Source organism: Anas acuta, chromosome 19 (genome assembly GCF_963932015.1).
Source record: "Anas acuta chromosome 19, bAnaAcu1.1, whole genome shotgun sequence".
NCBI lineage: Eukaryota > Metazoa > Chordata > Aves > Anseriformes > Anatidae > Anas > Anas acuta.
In genome coordinates this window covers 4,688,675-4,706,126 of record NC_088997.1, presented here as the reverse complement: position 1 = coordinate 4,706,126, position 17,452 = coordinate 4,688,675, and the positions used below count along the sequence as shown (strand labels likewise).

The 17,452-nt window shown below is 39.9% G+C and overlaps 1 protein-coding gene across 1 annotated transcript in view; it reads left to right on the top strand.

Annotated features, from left to right (window-relative positions):
• EFCAB5 (EF-hand calcium binding domain 5) overlaps positions 1–17,452 on the top strand; it is a 38,427-nt gene continuing 20,975 nt past the window's right edge. The window contains exons 1-8 of the mRNA XM_068656349.1: positions 1–478; positions 4,181–4,256; positions 4,358–4,530; positions 7,550–8,125; positions 11,172–11,328; positions 11,937–12,000; positions 13,540–13,610; positions 16,908–17,063. Of these exons, the coding sequence (XP_068512450.1) occupies positions 7,560–8,125; positions 11,172–11,328; positions 11,937–12,000; positions 13,540–13,610; positions 16,908–17,063 (1,014 nt within the window). The 5' untranslated portion in view covers positions 1–478; positions 4,181–4,256; positions 4,358–4,530; positions 7,550–7,559. The remainder of the gene's footprint in view (positions 479–4,180; positions 4,257–4,357; positions 4,531–7,549; positions 8,126–11,171; positions 11,329–11,936; positions 12,001–13,539; positions 13,611–16,907; positions 17,064–17,452) is intronic.

Here is a 17,452-nt window from a genome sequence, read left to right as displayed (position 1 = left end):
GCGGCTGCCTCGGCTGGGCTGTGGGAGCTCTGTCAGGGACAGAAAGGGGATAAAGTTTTTCTTAATAAGTCAGTGGGCAGCTGCAAGTACCGCACAGCGAGTCCGATACGCGTGCGGGAGGTTTTAGGCCTGAAAATGTCCCCAAAATGAGGTGGTGCCCGGCGCTCTGGGCCCTGAGGCGAAGGGCCAGGCGCTGTCAGGTGTCATCCCATCGGTTTCAGGCTGGTGCTGCCAAATCTGTGGGGAGATTTGCCACTGTGATCGAAAATTGCCTTGGGCATCTAGCAAAAGCACTACAGACGACAAATAGAGGCCATTCTGAATATAAAAGAGAACAAATTCCTTGTCAGAAATGCCTGTTAGCCCATTGTTAGCCCGTTTGAGGCACTCAGTCCATATTATTCTTATTTGCTCCTCAGGTTGACGGGACTGTAAGGGACTCGGACTCATTCAGAGCTCTGCACACCACAAGACCCATGTAAGTAGCTCTTCAGGCTCTGCCCCCAGTGCCCTGCAGTCAAAATAATTAGCTGGGAGGCTCTGCGAGCCCTGGAAGCTGGGCTTTTGCCACAATGAAAAAGTCAGGCTGGCTAATGAGGCGTTTTGCCTCCTAGTGGACAAGAGAGGATGAAGGGCAGGCTCAGGAAGCGGGACTAAAATTGAGCATCGAGAGTGAATTGCACAGCAAGCCAGAATCCTGGATGTGAAAGAGTCCAAAAGGACCCCCAGTGGGATTCCAGCACATGGGGAGAATAAGCAAAAGGCATGGGTAAACAAAGAGTCATTGTCCTGCCTCATACAAACATCGTGTTTTTATTTTGAAACACAATATTTATGGAAAGTGTGCTAGCAGTCAACTCTGATTTATGGCACAAAGGTCAAGAAAATGCCTTCCGGATCCCTTTTAAGTTAATATCCCCCATGTTCTAAACATTCTACAACCTCCCAATAAAACAAGGTCTTTTTCTAAGCAGCCTTGTTTGGTCCCTCCCTCCCATTTATTTATTAAACACCTTATCTTTTCTGTGGGGAAATGTGCCAGGCAGATGTGTCTTTGGTGTGTCTGTACAGTAGAAATGGATTGGCAAAGGCTACTCCAAATACGGACATCCTTTTGCGTTTGTAGATAAAGGATCTTTTCTGTAAGTTTTGGGAGCAAAAGGACCGCTCTGTGTTTGAGAGTTGCACATACATGATGAAAGTGTGTATGACTTTTTTCACATTTTCAAATAATACAGCTAGACCAGTAAGACATCCACTCACATGCAATCATGGTTCTCCTAGCTATGTTTTTCTGTCTGATTTATTTTCTCTGAAACTGACAAAGTGGTTTGTCTCCTGGCACAGCACTTTTTCCTTTCAGCTAAAAATGGTCCTGCATCACCTTGTAGGCCCTTTGCAGAAGGTTTGGGGAACATACACGGTCCAAGATTTTTCTTCTCAATCATATGACAAGAATCTTAATGCTATTCACCTTTCTCTAAAGGATGATATCTACTTTATTGGGTTGTTCTCAGCAAATGGATTCCTGCAAATACAGGGCTGCTTCAAGGCACGTAGCTCGTGTTCTGTTCAGATGGGTCTACTTTGGTACAGGGTATAGGTGGAGGACTGCAAGTTGCCAGAATATTCATGCAAATCCCTCACCTGGGACTGGTGTTTCATTCTGGATTTTGAGAAATAGTAATGCAGGGATTACTATCAGTAAATGATTATTTAAACCAGCTTCCAAAATAGACTCTAGTGTAATATTCAGATATCCTATAGCTTTTCCAGGTATTTGAACAGTGAACACTTCTAAAATATATTTACCACAAGTAAATAATGGAGTTGCTATCTACAGTTAGCTAAAGGTTGAACATATCAGTTATTAACTACAATAATCACAGATCGCAATGGCTCCTTGAGCTATTAGAAAGGTATAATTTGTATGTGCAATGTTTTGTAGCAGCAGAATTTAAATGTGAAGGAGGCGGCTGGCTATAGGCAGATGCATTCTGATTGAAAAGAGCGATTAGAGGGCAGCCTGTGGTCACAGCATCACGGCTGGTACATAAAGGAGACTGGAAGCCTGTGGCCACATTCTCCCCTGTGCTATAAGCACTGTGGTCAGCACCTGGACCTCTAGCCCAGTGTATCATCTGAAGGATGTGAAGCTACACACTGGCTGTCTTTGTATGCATTTCTGAAGCTGTCTATTTTCTTTCTTTAATGTACTGCAAACATTTCTCTGGCTAACGCAACTTATTATTACTACGTGTCAGGGCTTTTATTGCGTAATCTTGGCATCAGCTGCAACAGGCAACAGAATGCTTCCAAAATGTATCTTAAACAGAAAAACAACAAAAAAAAAAAGATAGAAGAGGCAATTCCAGCAAAACATCTGTGATGACATATTCAGTCCATTATTTTGTCAACAGTGCAAGTATTTGATGGCATAATAAAAGGATACACTTTGCTTAGCAAAAACATTACGAGATAGCAGCCAAGTTAAATAGGGTACGATTAAAGGTTTGCTTAACCCACAGGATTCCATTTCCAGAAAAATAAAAACAGAACCACTCACATCCCTCCTTCCAAATTCTATTTGCATGCACTTGTCAGGAGGTTAAAAAAAATCATTGTAAGAAAAGGGAGAGTATTTTTTAATTGATGTTCCATACCATCAAAAAATGCACAGTTCAATTTAAAGCTTCATTTTAAATAATTTCCGTGCATCAATTTTCTGCTTCATTTGATTGACATAATCAATACTATATTTCAACACACCTTGGAAATACACTGAAATAAGCATATTTCCTTCTTTTGTTCAAATCATAATAGCAAAGGAATTATAATATATTACAGTATTTTCCACACTAAATTTGATATTTTATTATTTTTTTGTGTGCTTTGTTTCCTTTCTACAAGCAACTACTGAATTAAAAAATCAAGTCAGTGTTGTAGTGTCTGCAGTTGCAGGCTTGGTATTCCAGTGATATTTGAGAGTGTGCAGAAGAAACATTTTTTCAGTGAGACGCTTAGCACAGATGGCCAAAGGTATCTGTAGAAATTACAGCCATACAAATGTTTCTGAAATACGCACAGGTGGACTGAGGAAAATAAATGTTGCTGAGTACAAACACCAGGGATTTCTGTAGTGGAAAAGAAAGTATAAAAAGAAAATAAAAAATTGAGGCTTTTGACTGTCCTCTAAAGTACAATTGTTATTGTCATTTATGAGCAAATTCCCTCCTGTGTAAAGAGCCTGTACACAGCATGTGTACTTTCTAGCTTCCATGGCAGGTTTTAGGAACAAAACTAAGTATATATTTTTTGAGTGCAGCTTAGGTATTTTAGCAAGTTCATGTTGGGACAATGGGTGCTTGTGACTTACAGCTATTTCCAATTCCAGAGGTTTTTACAAATTGAATAATATTTACTTTAGTTTTGTGGGTTCTGTATCAAGTAATGAATGACTTGGTGAAAATAAGAGAGAATGACATTTTGGATTCGGAAATTAAAACTCTAGTTCCCGAACTGGAGAAGAAATGTGACTCTGACAGTAACTGCATCAGATTTTGGGGATTAAATCTCCTCATTATGTTTTGTAACATGTTCAGCTGCCCATAAAATGGAGACTAATAGTCTTACTAGAGGATAGGGACGTAGGAACAGTGCAGCTGTTCCAATGACGATACCATGAAGTCACAGCTCAGAGTTTTCATGCTTGTAGATAATCCAAAGATCAAGCTTCTTCCAATGTAAAACACAGCAAAAGAAATAGCATTAGATAAACCTCATTTCCTGGCAGAAGTTGCCATTAATTTCTCTGTTGGAAATCCTGCATAACACGAATGAAATCACTGAACAGACACCTGATTACGTGGGTACATATAAAAGTGTGCAGAATGGCTATTCCTAGATGTTATTTTCTCTTCCTTTCTCCTTCCCCTGTGTTGCATATTCTTCACGAATATAAAAGAAATTATTAAAGGTGATTCATTAAATTCCTTTAGATTCTGGTTTAAAGGCAGTCTAACAAAATGGCATTATAAACTTCCCCCTTATTAGTGCTGTACATGACTTTCCCACTAGGCTGCTTCAAAGTGGTACAGTTCTTTACAAAAGGAGAACCTGAAAAAGGTCCGTTTAAATTGAGTTTGTACTTCATGTGTTTTTTTTTTTTTTTCTCTCTTAGATTTTCCCATCTGGTTAATACCATCCTCAGTTTAGCTCGTAAGGTACTTGCAACAGTTTTGGACTTGAACCTGAAGGTAAACCTTCTGTCACTGGGCACCTGTGGATTCCCTCTGACTATTGGTGCCCTTAATATTGCCTCTTGCTATTCTTAGTCTTAATTTTATTTTATTTTCAGTCACGTGACACAATGAGCTAAGTTCAGTACAGAAGAGTGTGTTGGCCTGCCAAAGCCAAAAGACAACCTACGGCAATTCCGAGTCGTGGATGAGACATAGCAACCTTTGGGATTATTGCTTAGCAACTGCAAACACAGAGAGGAGTAAAACTCACAGCCTGGCTCCGCAGCAGGTCTGAGAAATCCCTAATTCACTTTAAGATTTTTAATGCCTGGGAACAGATGGGCATATATTAAATTCCTATTCATTTGCAAAGCCACTCTGAAAGCAGGAGGAATAAGATCTATTTTGATACCTGCTCCAAAGGTAAGAAAAGCAGTTCTTTAGAGCGTCAGAAAGCAAAAGAGAAAGTCTTTGTTTAATTTTAATTTTAATTGAAAAGAAGATCAGATGTGAAAAGGGTATCAGGCTCCTTGTGATTGGTGTGGTAAACATGCTCTATGAAGAACTTCAGGGAAAGGCAAAACTATTCCTGAGCCATAGAGGGTCAAAGAGATTGGATTCTGTTTTTGAAAGGACTTTGGAACTCCAACATCTCCAAAATATTTTCCTAGACAAATTTTAGTCTTTCCTGGCCCTATCCCACCCATCAGAATGCTCTAACAGAATAACAATGAAACGTAAAAATCTTATTTATGAGTAGATTTGTTTTTTTGTACAGGAGATGGAGAGATAATCGTTTTGTACCTGCAGGGTTTACAGCAAGAATATTTCTCTCATAGAAAAGGAGCCAGGAAAGTGGCATCCTACTAAATAATGAAAAGCTCATCTTGCCTTCAGCTTGAACAAAGACTTACAGGAAACTTAATATCACATTTCAAATTTCCTGGGTGCTCCTAAAGCTTGTGTCTGTGCGCTGTGCTTACTTTTATTTGGACAATCAAGCCTCTACTTGGGAATGTCATAGAACTTGAGAGCTTTATATTTTATGGGCCCAATTCTCAACTGATGTAAATCAGCATTGAAATTTATGAGCTGAGGTTGTCTTACACAAACTGGAAGTTTGTCCCCGCAATCATTGATAAATTCCAAGTTTTAGGCCCTGATTCTAGCACCCCTTTGTTGTTTATTTTAACAGTTATGTGCTGTGGGTATGCTCTTCCACACCCTCGTAGCCTGATTTATCTGCTCCACATGAAAGTAGTTGTCATAGTTCTGTGTGCCCTGCTTCCACTCCTGGAGATTTGCCAATCCCATGGAATTAAGATAGAGCAGTAGTACTTAGGTTTTTCTGTTGTTCAGAGACAGAGGCACTTCATAAACATATGCTAATCCTCAAAATCTTCCTAACAAATAGTTCAGAGCAGTGTAGAAAATATGTTCATCATCATTCAGAATAAGCCACCTCCTAAAGCAGAGTGCAATTGTCACCGTAACGTTGCACAGAAACTGCAGAAAGGTTTCACAAAGGATGTTCAGAAATAACATGAGTATTTGATTCTGCAAGAATAGTTTATTTTGGCACAAAAGAAAAAAAAAGTTGATTTGGAACGTGACCAGAACGTTTGTTTAACAGCCTGCTTTGAACCGGAAAGAGTCTGGTTTTAAAGCTGATTGAAAGAAACTCACCTAAGCAAGGAACAATTTGACAGGGTTGACAGGTTTCTTTTTCTACCATTATAAATCTAAACTGCACAGTTCATGTCCTTCAGTGGCAAAACCAGCCACCATTGTTACAACACTAAGTCACGCAGGCAGCTTGATCCATAAATCCATCTCACTTCCCAACAGGTTATGCTTATTACAAACAAATTACCAGAAGATGCCAACAATCCCATCTAGAAAACAGAAATTCAGTGCTGTAAAGCATCCTACCTATCCGAGCAATATTCGGATTCAAACAATGGTTATGAACCAGAAGATCATCGTACTAGCAATTACATTTGTGTTCCTGGAGGGCTTTAGTTCACGTTTATGCAGTCCCTAGAAGGCTAAGTTCTCTTCAGAATAGCCACAAATGCTTAAATATGAATAGCAGAACATAGTGAAAACGATGTTATTTCTATGGATACTGGAAGGCCTTAGTGAAAAGCACTTTTAAGTAAGAGCTGCAAAAGAATAGCGTGGCAGCAAGTTCAGAGCAGAGTTTCATCTTTGATTTGGAAGGGCCTTAGTCAGGCTCTATTAATGTCACCAATCCCTTGCTGTTTAGCACTGAGCTGTTTTTTTTCACAGCAAGCTGGTGATTTTTCATGCAGTAAATCAAGTGGGTTCTGCTCACATTCTGCTCCATTACATCCGTGTAAGTTCCACTGTAGTTGCAGACAGTTATGTATGGAGACATACAGCAATAATTTTTCAATTGTGCCTCGTGAGCAATTCTGTTTTTTTCCTGGTATTTCACAGTATTAACATTTTGAGAAGAGAACAGTGTAGTCTGGGAAACTAAAGGGAGATCTCAGCAACTCTCTGCAGGTCTTTTACAGAATAATCTACAAATTATGTGTTTGTGAACAGTTTAGTTTCAGGGTCATAGTGCAGTTTCCCTTTCTGTAGGAACTCTGCTGACCCATATATTTGTGTCCTGTTACATTAACAAAATATCCAGAAGAAAAGCAGTTGCAAAAGTTGAAATTGAGTAGTCTGTGGTACAGGCTTCCTCAGGATTTTTCACGGCTGCAGAAACCACGAAGAGTAAGTGGTAATTGAGGAGAGCAGAAGGTGGTGTGGAGATAGAGAAATGTTGCTCCCAGGTATCTGGTATTTTCCCTGGCTTGCTTCCTCTGTCTCATATCCACTGGAGCTCCTCGCAACACGGAAAGGGCCCTAAACAGAAATAATTATATTAGGGGCAATTGGAATCCACTGGTGTGAACTAGGGGACAAGACTTCTAAGCACTGTTCACCACTTGGTTTCTGACTCTCTAAGTGACCTGGAATTAATCACTTCTCTACCGTGTCTCTTTTTTTTTTTTTTTTCTCCCATTAAAGAGGATCACAGTTATGTAGTTGCTCTGTCTCCAAGGAGTGTTGTGATACATAATTAATCTTTATAAATCATTTACTAATCTTTGAAGTAAAGGGGCTGTACTTGTTTAAGAGTACAAAGCAGCAGTAAGAGAATAAAATAGGCACATAGAAAAGGAATATTGGTTAATTCCTAGCTATAAACTTTCTTCCTGTGTCATCTGCTAGGCTACTGCTGCATCTTTTGGCATGATATAACATACTTCTTTTGTTCTTTATCACAGTCATTGACAAATGGCTGCTCAGCCGGAAGAAGCAGCTCAAACTGCAGGTCTAAACCATCCCAGCCTTGTAGGTAAGAATATGACTGCCACAGAAATGAAGAGAAATCAAGGGAGTGATGAGCTGCCATGTCGTAGTAATTGTGCTCCATGGAAAGAGTGCTTTTATGAAAAGGTACAGCAGAGGTCTCTGAATCTGCAGGAAAAAAAGGTAAAGATGATTCAGGCACAAAAGGCAGAAGAAGAAAAGATAAAAAAGAGAGAGCCCTGCGACTGGCTGTGCAAAGAGTGGTTCAGTGATGAGAAGGAGTCACTGGATACTCGCACCTATTTGCTTGACAAACTCCTACCTACATTAATCCCAGGAGTGGAAAAGCTGCTAATGCAAGTGGAAAGAAAAAACGTGCTTGTACCAGACAAAGAACCAACCAAATTTGACCCCATTACTTTTCTTGGAGAATATCTGATGAGACATAACCCTCAGTATGATATTTCTACAAAGCCAGGCCCCTACCTGAGAGGAATGAAGATGGTCACAGAGGAGCTGAAAACTGAAATGGCAGATACAGCACCGGAGAGGTGAGAGAGTTGACAGTGTGGCTGGTCACAAGATTAGAGCTGGGTCCTGGTCTCTGTTTTACAAAAGGCATGGCATGGCTGCGGTCTGGCTGGCAAAGCGTCAAACAAAATGAACTTTGTGCAGCGCAGTGCCAGAGATGGTAATTGCCTCCTTCTTAAAACTTGAGAAGCCGGGCAATCACCAGAATGCCACACACAATGAAACAGTAGTCATTCTTGTTTAAGGCTATATTCTGCCCTTCATGAGTGTATAATTCCAATTTAGACCCTATCTTAATTACATATGTGAAATGCAAACTACTTGCAAACCAGTCTGGGTTAGCAACAGGAGCTCTTTAGGTGTGGCGTTGGTATCAAAGGTCTAAGGACTCTTCACACTATTTCCTCCATATTCTTCCAAACTTAATAAAGGTGACCTCTTTTTCTCCTTCAAGGTGTTTTTTTTTTGACCAAACCAAGGGCAATATTGTCACATGGCAAGGTAGCTGGCACATGATAGATACTCTCATAGGGTTTTTACTTCAGGTTCTCATTTCAGATCCTTTTTCCCCTTTAAAGTAGAAAGTGTTCTGTATTTTATTATGTTGCTTACTTGTGGGGTGTAGTCTAGGCTGCTTGGTTTAGTATAATATTAATGGATATTTAAGGAGGGTTGTATGGCATCTTACAATATGCTCATGTTAAAATGTGAGTGCATCAGATGAACAACACTGCTGTCATTTTAATTGCTTTATTCAGAAAAATATAGAAGTGAACATTTGTATTTGTAGAATACCCAGAGATGATTGTAAATGATATCAGAGTTACTCATGGCTACCAGGTCACTCTCTGGCTGTGTCTGCAGTGTGATGACTCCTTTACGAATGGCTGTCTCGTCCATTTGCATGAATACCACATACAGCTTGAAAATTGGTTTCAGGGTTTCAGTGTGAGGAATTAGGGAAGTAAAATGTTGACGTGACTTATTCATAGACTCTAAATGAAGATAATTGATGTTCCCAGTATTATAATGAATCACAGAATCACTCAGGTTGGAAAAGGCCTCTAAGATCATCTGGTCCAACCTTTAACCTAGTACTGACAAGTCCACCACTAAACCATGCTACTAAATTTTACATCTACGCGTTTCTTGAAGACCTCCAGGGTTGGTGACTCAACCACTCTCCTAGGCAGCCTATTCCAATGCCTCACAACCCTTTCAGTAAAGAAAATTCTCCTAATATCCAACCTAAGCCTCCACTGGAGCAACCTGAGGCCATTTCCCCTCGTCTTACCCCATGGGTTATAAAAGAGTATGTTAAATATCTCTCTCCACCTCTGAGTTTGTCTCCCTACATTTCTAGTCCACATCAGCTCATAGGAATATGTCCTGTATGAATTCAACTAAAGCAGTTTGGTAAGTGAATTTTGTGCAGTCACTTACCCCCTTTTTCCCCGCAGATAGAAGTAAATATTACTGACTGATCATGGTCAGTGTGAGCTAGCCCAGCTTTTTGTCTTTTCTTCATAAACAGACTTCCAACAGCATAACCAGAGCTGGTAAAAGATTTTCAAAAGATTTTTGTTTGTTTGTTTGTTAGGTTGTGAATCAGAGCTTATTTCTGGAGAGGTTGGATTTTCCTATAGAATACGAAGTGTTGGCTACCCGTGACATGTCTTGGCTTATCTTGTTAAGCTCATGTTGGCGTTTGGAGACAGGTTCTCTGTAGCTATGGAAGCTCCAGAACTGCTGCACAGGAATCGTCTTTCAAGGGTTTGACAAATCAGTCTCTTCGCAGGCAGTGCTGCCAAGGGGGTTTATGTAGCCATAGCTGTAGTAGGGTTGGCATATCAGCTGGTAGTAGCATCGTGGGATTTGCATTCTCAGTAGCTCAGGATTTACATATTTGTGATGGCTGTGTTGTGGAATTTGCATAGGATTTTCGAACTAGAGCAGCACAGAGGATCTTACTGACTCCATGTAGTCCTGAGACTCCTAACGAGAGTCACTGGCTTTCCAAACAGAAAGAAAACGTTAGAGAGAAATGCCAGTCTGGGCTCAAAATCTCTCACATAAGCACCAGAAAAATGAAGAGGGAAATTCTGGTCCCAGTGAAACTCCTGGAAGCCTTGGCATTACTTTCAGCAGAGGCAGGATTTCACCGCAGATTCATATTTAAAGCTTACCAATCCTTCCTCAGGCTTCCTCCAGTCTCTCCTTAACTACAACCTGAGTGGGAGACAAGAAATGAAGGAGAACAGATGGGAGAAATTCCTGATCTAAATAGATTGATACCTGAAGCAGAGACTTTATTTTGTCCAGGGCTGGTAGTCCTTCAGTCTGAGTCACCCATCCTTGTGTGGGAGTTAGGCGGCTGTCTTCCTGAAGGAACATGTTTCATTCTGCAGTGAGGAGTTACCCTCGCTGCAGAAATTTCATTGAACATTGTTCTCTGCCAGTGAAGTGCTTGTGTGAAATGGTACTTAGGCGCTGAGACAAACGCATGCTGATGCAATTTTGTTGGTAAATGAAGTGAGGCAAAATTAGGCACCTCCGTGCCTGCTAAAATTGAGAGAAAATTGAAAGACATCTATACAATGGATGATTAATGCCGTTATAAATGTTTGCAAGCATTGATGGTAAAATTTATCACTGTTGAAACCACATAAACTAGAAGAGCTGTACAAATCATTTTCCCTTAAATGTCAACTGCATACTCTACAAGGCACTTTTTCCACATGCACATACCTGATACTCAAAAGTTATTTCTTCAGATTCACAGTTACGCTAGATTTCAGGAGATTATATATGTCAGGATATAAATATTTTCATCTCGGAGCTGCCCTCTGAAAACACAGATCACTAGTCTCTAGTGCAGTAACAACACTAGTAATTTTGTGCCCCAAATATCAAGTACAGTTTTGGAAAAAAAGTCTGCTTTTGCTAAAGGACAAGAGTTTCAGTAAGTTATTTCCTTTCCTTTTGTTCTTCAGGAGAGGTTTCATCTAGCTTACTAAAGCTGGTTTATGTTGGTATTGTTCTAAGTCATCTGACTATGTCCTACAGGCTGGCCAGGATGAAGGCTGAGGCAAAGACCAAACGTAAGGAAAGGGAACAGGTGGAAAAGATGAAGTCTGAGCAGAAAGAGATGAGAAAGGAGGCGCTGGCAATTCAATTCAAAGAGTGGACAGTGGATATCAGTGGCAGAATACCAGTTGCACTGGTAACTAGGGTTGATCTTGTTAACACTGCTATGGTTGTTCCAGAAAAAGGAAATCTGGGCAGTCTGCCCTGGAATGGCAGCAAAGGAGCAGAAGGGTGGGTAATGGCTCTGATATCCCTTGGGATCAGGGTGCAGGTCGGTGTCTAGCACACCCTCACCAAGCTGAGCACGTGGAAGGCTTGCAGTGTGTTCTCCACAGAGGTTTGTGTGGGAGGCTAAATGGATTGTGAGGTACTTGGACACTCCTGAGGTTGCTGGATACCTACCTTATCTCTGGATGTCCTTCTGTGCAGCTGGCTATCCTTCAGAATCCCCTTAAAAGACCTGGGGCAGCCAGTCTTGCTCGCCTGTGGCCCCAGTTAAATCTCCTTTCTAGCCCCAAGACTCATAGAAATTGGCAGTGCATCTTCCTTAAAAGTCACACAAGTCTCCTAGGAAATTGTCCTATGGTTACATAGAGCATGTCATAGACAAAGTCTACATTTAACAGGACCTACTTGTTTGTGGTAAGAAGTGTGATTGCCCCACATGACTGGTTATTCAGCATGATTTACTTTTTTGCATTTTTCTGCATGAAGCAGGCCTTTGACTATTACCTTGATTTGTAGATTCAGAGTGCACTGAGGTCTTTCCTGGATGTTGTTGCTTCTGCTCCCATGGATGTGAGAGAAGGTAAATTTTTGATGTGTCTTTGTTCTTTAGTTTTATTTCTGTGACCTGAATTCTAATGGAAACTGAGCAAACAATGAATGAATTTGATAATTGACAAAGGATCTGTAAGGGTAGTTACACCAGGAAGTATATTAATCAAAAATCTTGAGACAGATTGGAAAGAGACTGAACCATTCCACTAAATAGCACATCTTGTCTAGCCATTCCCTTTGCCAGTCCAAGGCATGCCAGTCCCAGCACAAGGGCTTCTGTGTCAAAGCACTCAGCACAGAAGGGATTTCCATAAATCCTGTCCACTTTATAGCTCACACTTGACCTCTTTGAATAATGATAACTGGATGGATAGAGCCAGGCACAGTGAAGTGGCAACATTCAACCTGCTGCCAGCCCTTTACATAGATAGCATGTAATGATCATCAATAATAACAAATCTGCCTTTGTTGGGAGTTGGGATAATAATCAGGGCACCTCCAGAGGGTATTTCTGCTTGCTGCTGAAGTAACCTCTGTGTAGAGCTTGCCCTTGCTCAGGCCTTTCTGTATTACAGATTTGTCCCTCTGAGTAGTCCTCCTGTGTTGGTAGCACATCATGTAGGTAGCCAAACAGAGCCTTTACACTCCTGGTGTGGTGGCTGTGGTCCTGGAGTTCTTGAGTATGAACAGTTGCTGGGGTGTGAAACTCGTATGGAAGTTTCTGTCTGGGTGCTTGCTCCACAGATTCTGGAGATGCTTCATGTCAGATTTCACTAATGTGCTGCTCCATTTCTCAGTGAATTTAATTTAGTAGCATTCAATATATATTAATGGAACATTAAGCTTTGTTTTGTAGTTTGGTAGAGATATTGTACAATTTAGGAATGTCTTAAGCAACAAGAGATAAGTGCATTCTATGGGGAATTTTCTCATTATTCCTGAGGTCTTGTAGAATAAAGAGCAGAAAAATGATCCCAACAGAAATAGCGTGTTTGTGCTCAAAGACCTCATTAAGAAATCCGTGCAGACATTTGGTGTAGCTTCTCCATTCCTTCACAGTGGTCAAGGAGCTGACCAACAGGTAGCTTTGAACAGCATAATCAGTAAAATGTTTCCTGCAGAGTTTCTTGGAAAAATTACTCTGATTTTCAGATTCCACTCTTGCAAGGCAGAATTGATGTCCCCAGAATTTTCAGGCAGTTTTATCTGCTAAATCAAAAATAATTTCTTCCCTCACATAATTAATTAGTGGTAACTGCTGTTAAAATCATTGCTATTTTCACCAGCATATATCAAGAATAAATATGACCATACAGCACTGAATAGTTAAGTGTAGATTCTCAACAAGAGAAATATTCTCAGTAAGGATCAGATTTAGATAGCCTTTATACAGCCAGATGCTTGAGATCCTTGTAATTTTTCAGCTATTGTGTAAAATAGCCTCAAACAAATGTAATCCAACATGAAAAGAAAGTAAATGTAACATAAAACATGCAAAAAAATGTATGCAATATGCTAAACCATGGCTGCTTGCCTTCTAAACCAATATCTGTTAATTTTTTACTAGCCATCTATGACAGGAAGCTGGAAATCATAGACACATTGGAACAGAAAGTAAACATTGATGAATTCACAGAGGTGAGAAATGAAATAAGAGTATCTGATTCAGAAGGTGATATTTATCACAAAGTAGTATCATTTCCCTGTGGACAGCTAAGATGAGTAACTGAAGGGCTTCTGTTTTCTCCAGCACCCCAGGTAACTGGTTGTGTTAGGATATTTCATATTCCATCTCTGTATCCATTCTCTACTGTCACAGTACTTTCATTTTTGCCCTGAACTGGTGTAAACCATAACCAGACAGTAAGAAATGTCAAAAATGTCCATAAAGAGTAATCAGGATGAAAAATACGCAGTTTTAAAATCAAAAGCTGTCAATGAGAAACATCAGAAGTGTGTTTCTAACTCACCAAAATCAAGAAAAGTGATTGGAAGTTTCACCTCATTACTCTTCATCAATTTGAAAACAACCATATCAGTTCAAACTACATTACTGAAAAGCTCTCCAGGCCAAGACTTTGCCATCCGTTTCTACCTATGACAGAGCTAAATTTTATGGCGAGGTTATTAAACCTGTGAAAAGGGATGTTTGGAATAGAAATAATGACAGCCCCTCAACTGCAGCAGTATAGTGGGTGCAGTTACAATAATTAAAAACAGAGAATAAAGCAGCTGTGCAGAGACTAATTTCAAGCAGCCATGTGTGATTTTTGTGCCTTCTTCACTCTCAGGAGACTCACACGTTCAGTATTTTGCACAAAGATGCATTTTTATAATAACTTGTTGAAGGCTTTTTTAAGCATGAAATGAGTTTTTTTTTAAATTTAACCTCAGAATAACTGCATTTAATTAAGGAAACTGTTGTGGATAATGGGAGCCCAGAGAATTGCTGTAGTCAGTGAAATGAAGCATCAATCCATAACTCTATGGTACGTGTATAAGCACAGAATGAATTCATAATACATTAACATTAGCAAAAATGTTTTGAAATATATTTTGTGCACTCTTTATTTTAACTCAATTAAAAATGTGAGAACAGAGATCAGAAATATGAAAGACATGGACTGTCATGCTGTCTGATTTACCAGCCAGTGCAACATTGTTCTCGGAATATATTCTCTGATGCTTTTTCCAGCCGGGTTTTAATTGAATCGAATGATGAGGCTTTCATCACTTCCCTTGGGAAATGCTTCCATAATCATAGACCTCATTCTGAGGATAGTGCTGTTTCTAATCCTCAGCTACAATTTACCTTTGGTCATCAGTTTGCATCATCCACCAAAACCAGAAAAAGAGGTGATCTTTCTCCACACTGGTCTAGCCCTTTTCACATGTAGAAAGCATTGTTTTTTAATGTACCTTAAAATTAGTGTTTTTTTTCTTTTCCTTCCTTGAATTCAATGCAGCTTTTGGTTACTTAAAGGCTGTTAGAAACTCAGTAGAGAAGCCTCACACTGGTGCACACTGGTGGCTTTTTTGTTTGTTTTGTTTTGTTTTGCTGGACATGCTCAGTGGCTGCTCCTTGTATTTTTGCCTCCTTGCTGATAAGCTGGTCAGGTCTTTTATATTAAAAAACATTTAGATCCCAGAGACCAGTCCTCAATGGTTTATTTCACAGGTTTTGTACTATAAAATGTGGAACTTCCAGCAGTCTGACAAAGCTTTTGACACTGAGATAAATACTTACATTTGTAGGGTCCAAATCAGGCTTTACAGGTGAGATGGTTTTCCAGGAGTGCATGTGGCTTACTCAATTTCTAGTGAGATCAGTAGTAATAAAAAGCAAAGACTAGCTGACCCTTTGTTATTGATGATTATATGTTTACAAACTACCTTGTTTCACACTGGATAGCATTAGGAAGTGTCCCAGCTTTCTTCTGATAGGTGTCAAAATCTCTTGGTTAAGAATAAATAAATGTATGTTTATTGTGTGTACAGCACTTTACACTCTAGAGTGCTTTACACACATCAGCTAAGAAAAGCTTATAACTCTACGATAGTTCCTCCTGCCCACATAGCTGAACATACGCTTCAAAAAAATGTTCTGTGGAGCTGTTAGACAGCAGTATTAATATATGAGCCTTCGTATGTGTCATCAAGATGACATAGAAAATAGCAAGCTGCTTGTCCAACCTGCCTCCTCCCAGCTGCTGTCATCTTCAAGGTTCATCTGTCACAGGGTTCCAGGCTGCAATAGCTCTGAAAAGATAGTAGATTCATGTAGCCCCAGATCTGCCACCTTCTCTCCAACCCACCTACATCCTTTCTTTTTATGCTGAAATGCAGAAAAAACACACTTTGCATTAGGAGTTGTTCTTTCCCACCAGCCACTCTTCAGGCCATTGGCTGCTGCTTTTCTGCTCTTCCTCTCTTCTCCACTTGTCCCATATATTTGGGAATTATGCAATACAGGCATGAATAATAACAAGTATATTAATATTTCAGTTTGTTAGTGCCCGTGTGGCATTTCAACAAGTTCAAGATGCTCTAGCACTTATGTCAGGTATCCATACTCTAAAAATGGGATAATGGCGAACATTTTCTGTTTTGCAAATTCTTCCTTTTAACTGTATAGGCTCCCTATTACTGTGGCTGGCTGCAGAAACCTGCTATAATAATTCAGCACAGGCTTTGGGATTGTGGTTTGTTCTGATGGCCTTTATTATTTATGTCATGCACACCACATTTTTAGAACCATATTGCTTGTGCTCATAAAAACCACATGGCTATAAATCCAAAGCGTTAAAAGTGTCTCCAAGGCTAGAACTTAAAATAAATCTCAAGTCAGTAGTATTCCCAGTGTCAGAGGACTTAGGTGACAGAAGGCTCACATTCAAAAAGTTCTTTCCTTTTTTTTATTGTATTCAGAGTGGTTCTCTAAACACTGAAATTGCAGGCAATGGTCATTTTGTGGCATGAGAGAGTTGAGTGTCAGTTCTGCAAAAACAAACGTCTCAAAAGGCCTCCTTGGGAGTAAAGCCAGGAATACTAAACATTGCAGAAAACCATGGAGAACTCGTATCCTGCCTGAGATAACCTGCCTTAGGCATTGCTGGAGAGATTCTGATCCAGCATCTCTGAACAACTTAAAGTGGGAAGTGGTTTCTGGGCCAGGAAAGGAACTGTTTGATATGCATTTGTGCAGTGCCTAACGCTGCAGCATCCCAGGCTTGGCTGGAGAATATTGCTGCTTCTGAAAGAAAGAACAAAGTAAGCAGTGTAGCAGCCATACACCGAGTTTGTATCACATTAGCAGATCGATCCACAAAATAATTTCCTTTATATTTCATTACATGATAGATTTTTGAGAGTTCAAATTGCGGTGAAAATACTCAAAGAAAGCTAATGATTTACACTACTGCTTTCTCTCCACAGTATGTCCATTCCTACACTGAAAATTTTTCAAATGACATGTTCCAAGAAATTCTGAAGCATCTCCGTCAGTGTGCTCTTGACTTCCAGAAAGCCATAAGATGTGATATGTGGAGGCAAATGTTTACCGATCTCTTCCTAGATTGTGATTATGGAAAGGTAAGCAAAGCAGTTCTCAGCCTAATTTCAATATGATGATGCTTCTACTTTGGTATTTCTCTGAGTCACTGCCTTCTTTTTATTCTTTATGACTCCAGGTACTCTTTGCACTTACTTAGCATTATTTTAGAGGGCAATAGCTGTTGTGTTGTCTTCAAATTCATAGTTCTTACTTAAACACAGAAATACCAATAGCCTATAAACTGGTGGCTGTCTAGAGACTAAATGACCTTACATGATAACTGGCTGGTGTTTGATGATTCTGGAGAAGAAATTAACCACAGACTTTACTACTGGTTGTTACCTGTTCCCATAGCACTTTTAGAATGTTTTGGTGCTAACTTGTCTATTCAGCTATATTTCAGCAAAGATAACCTGATATAGACTGG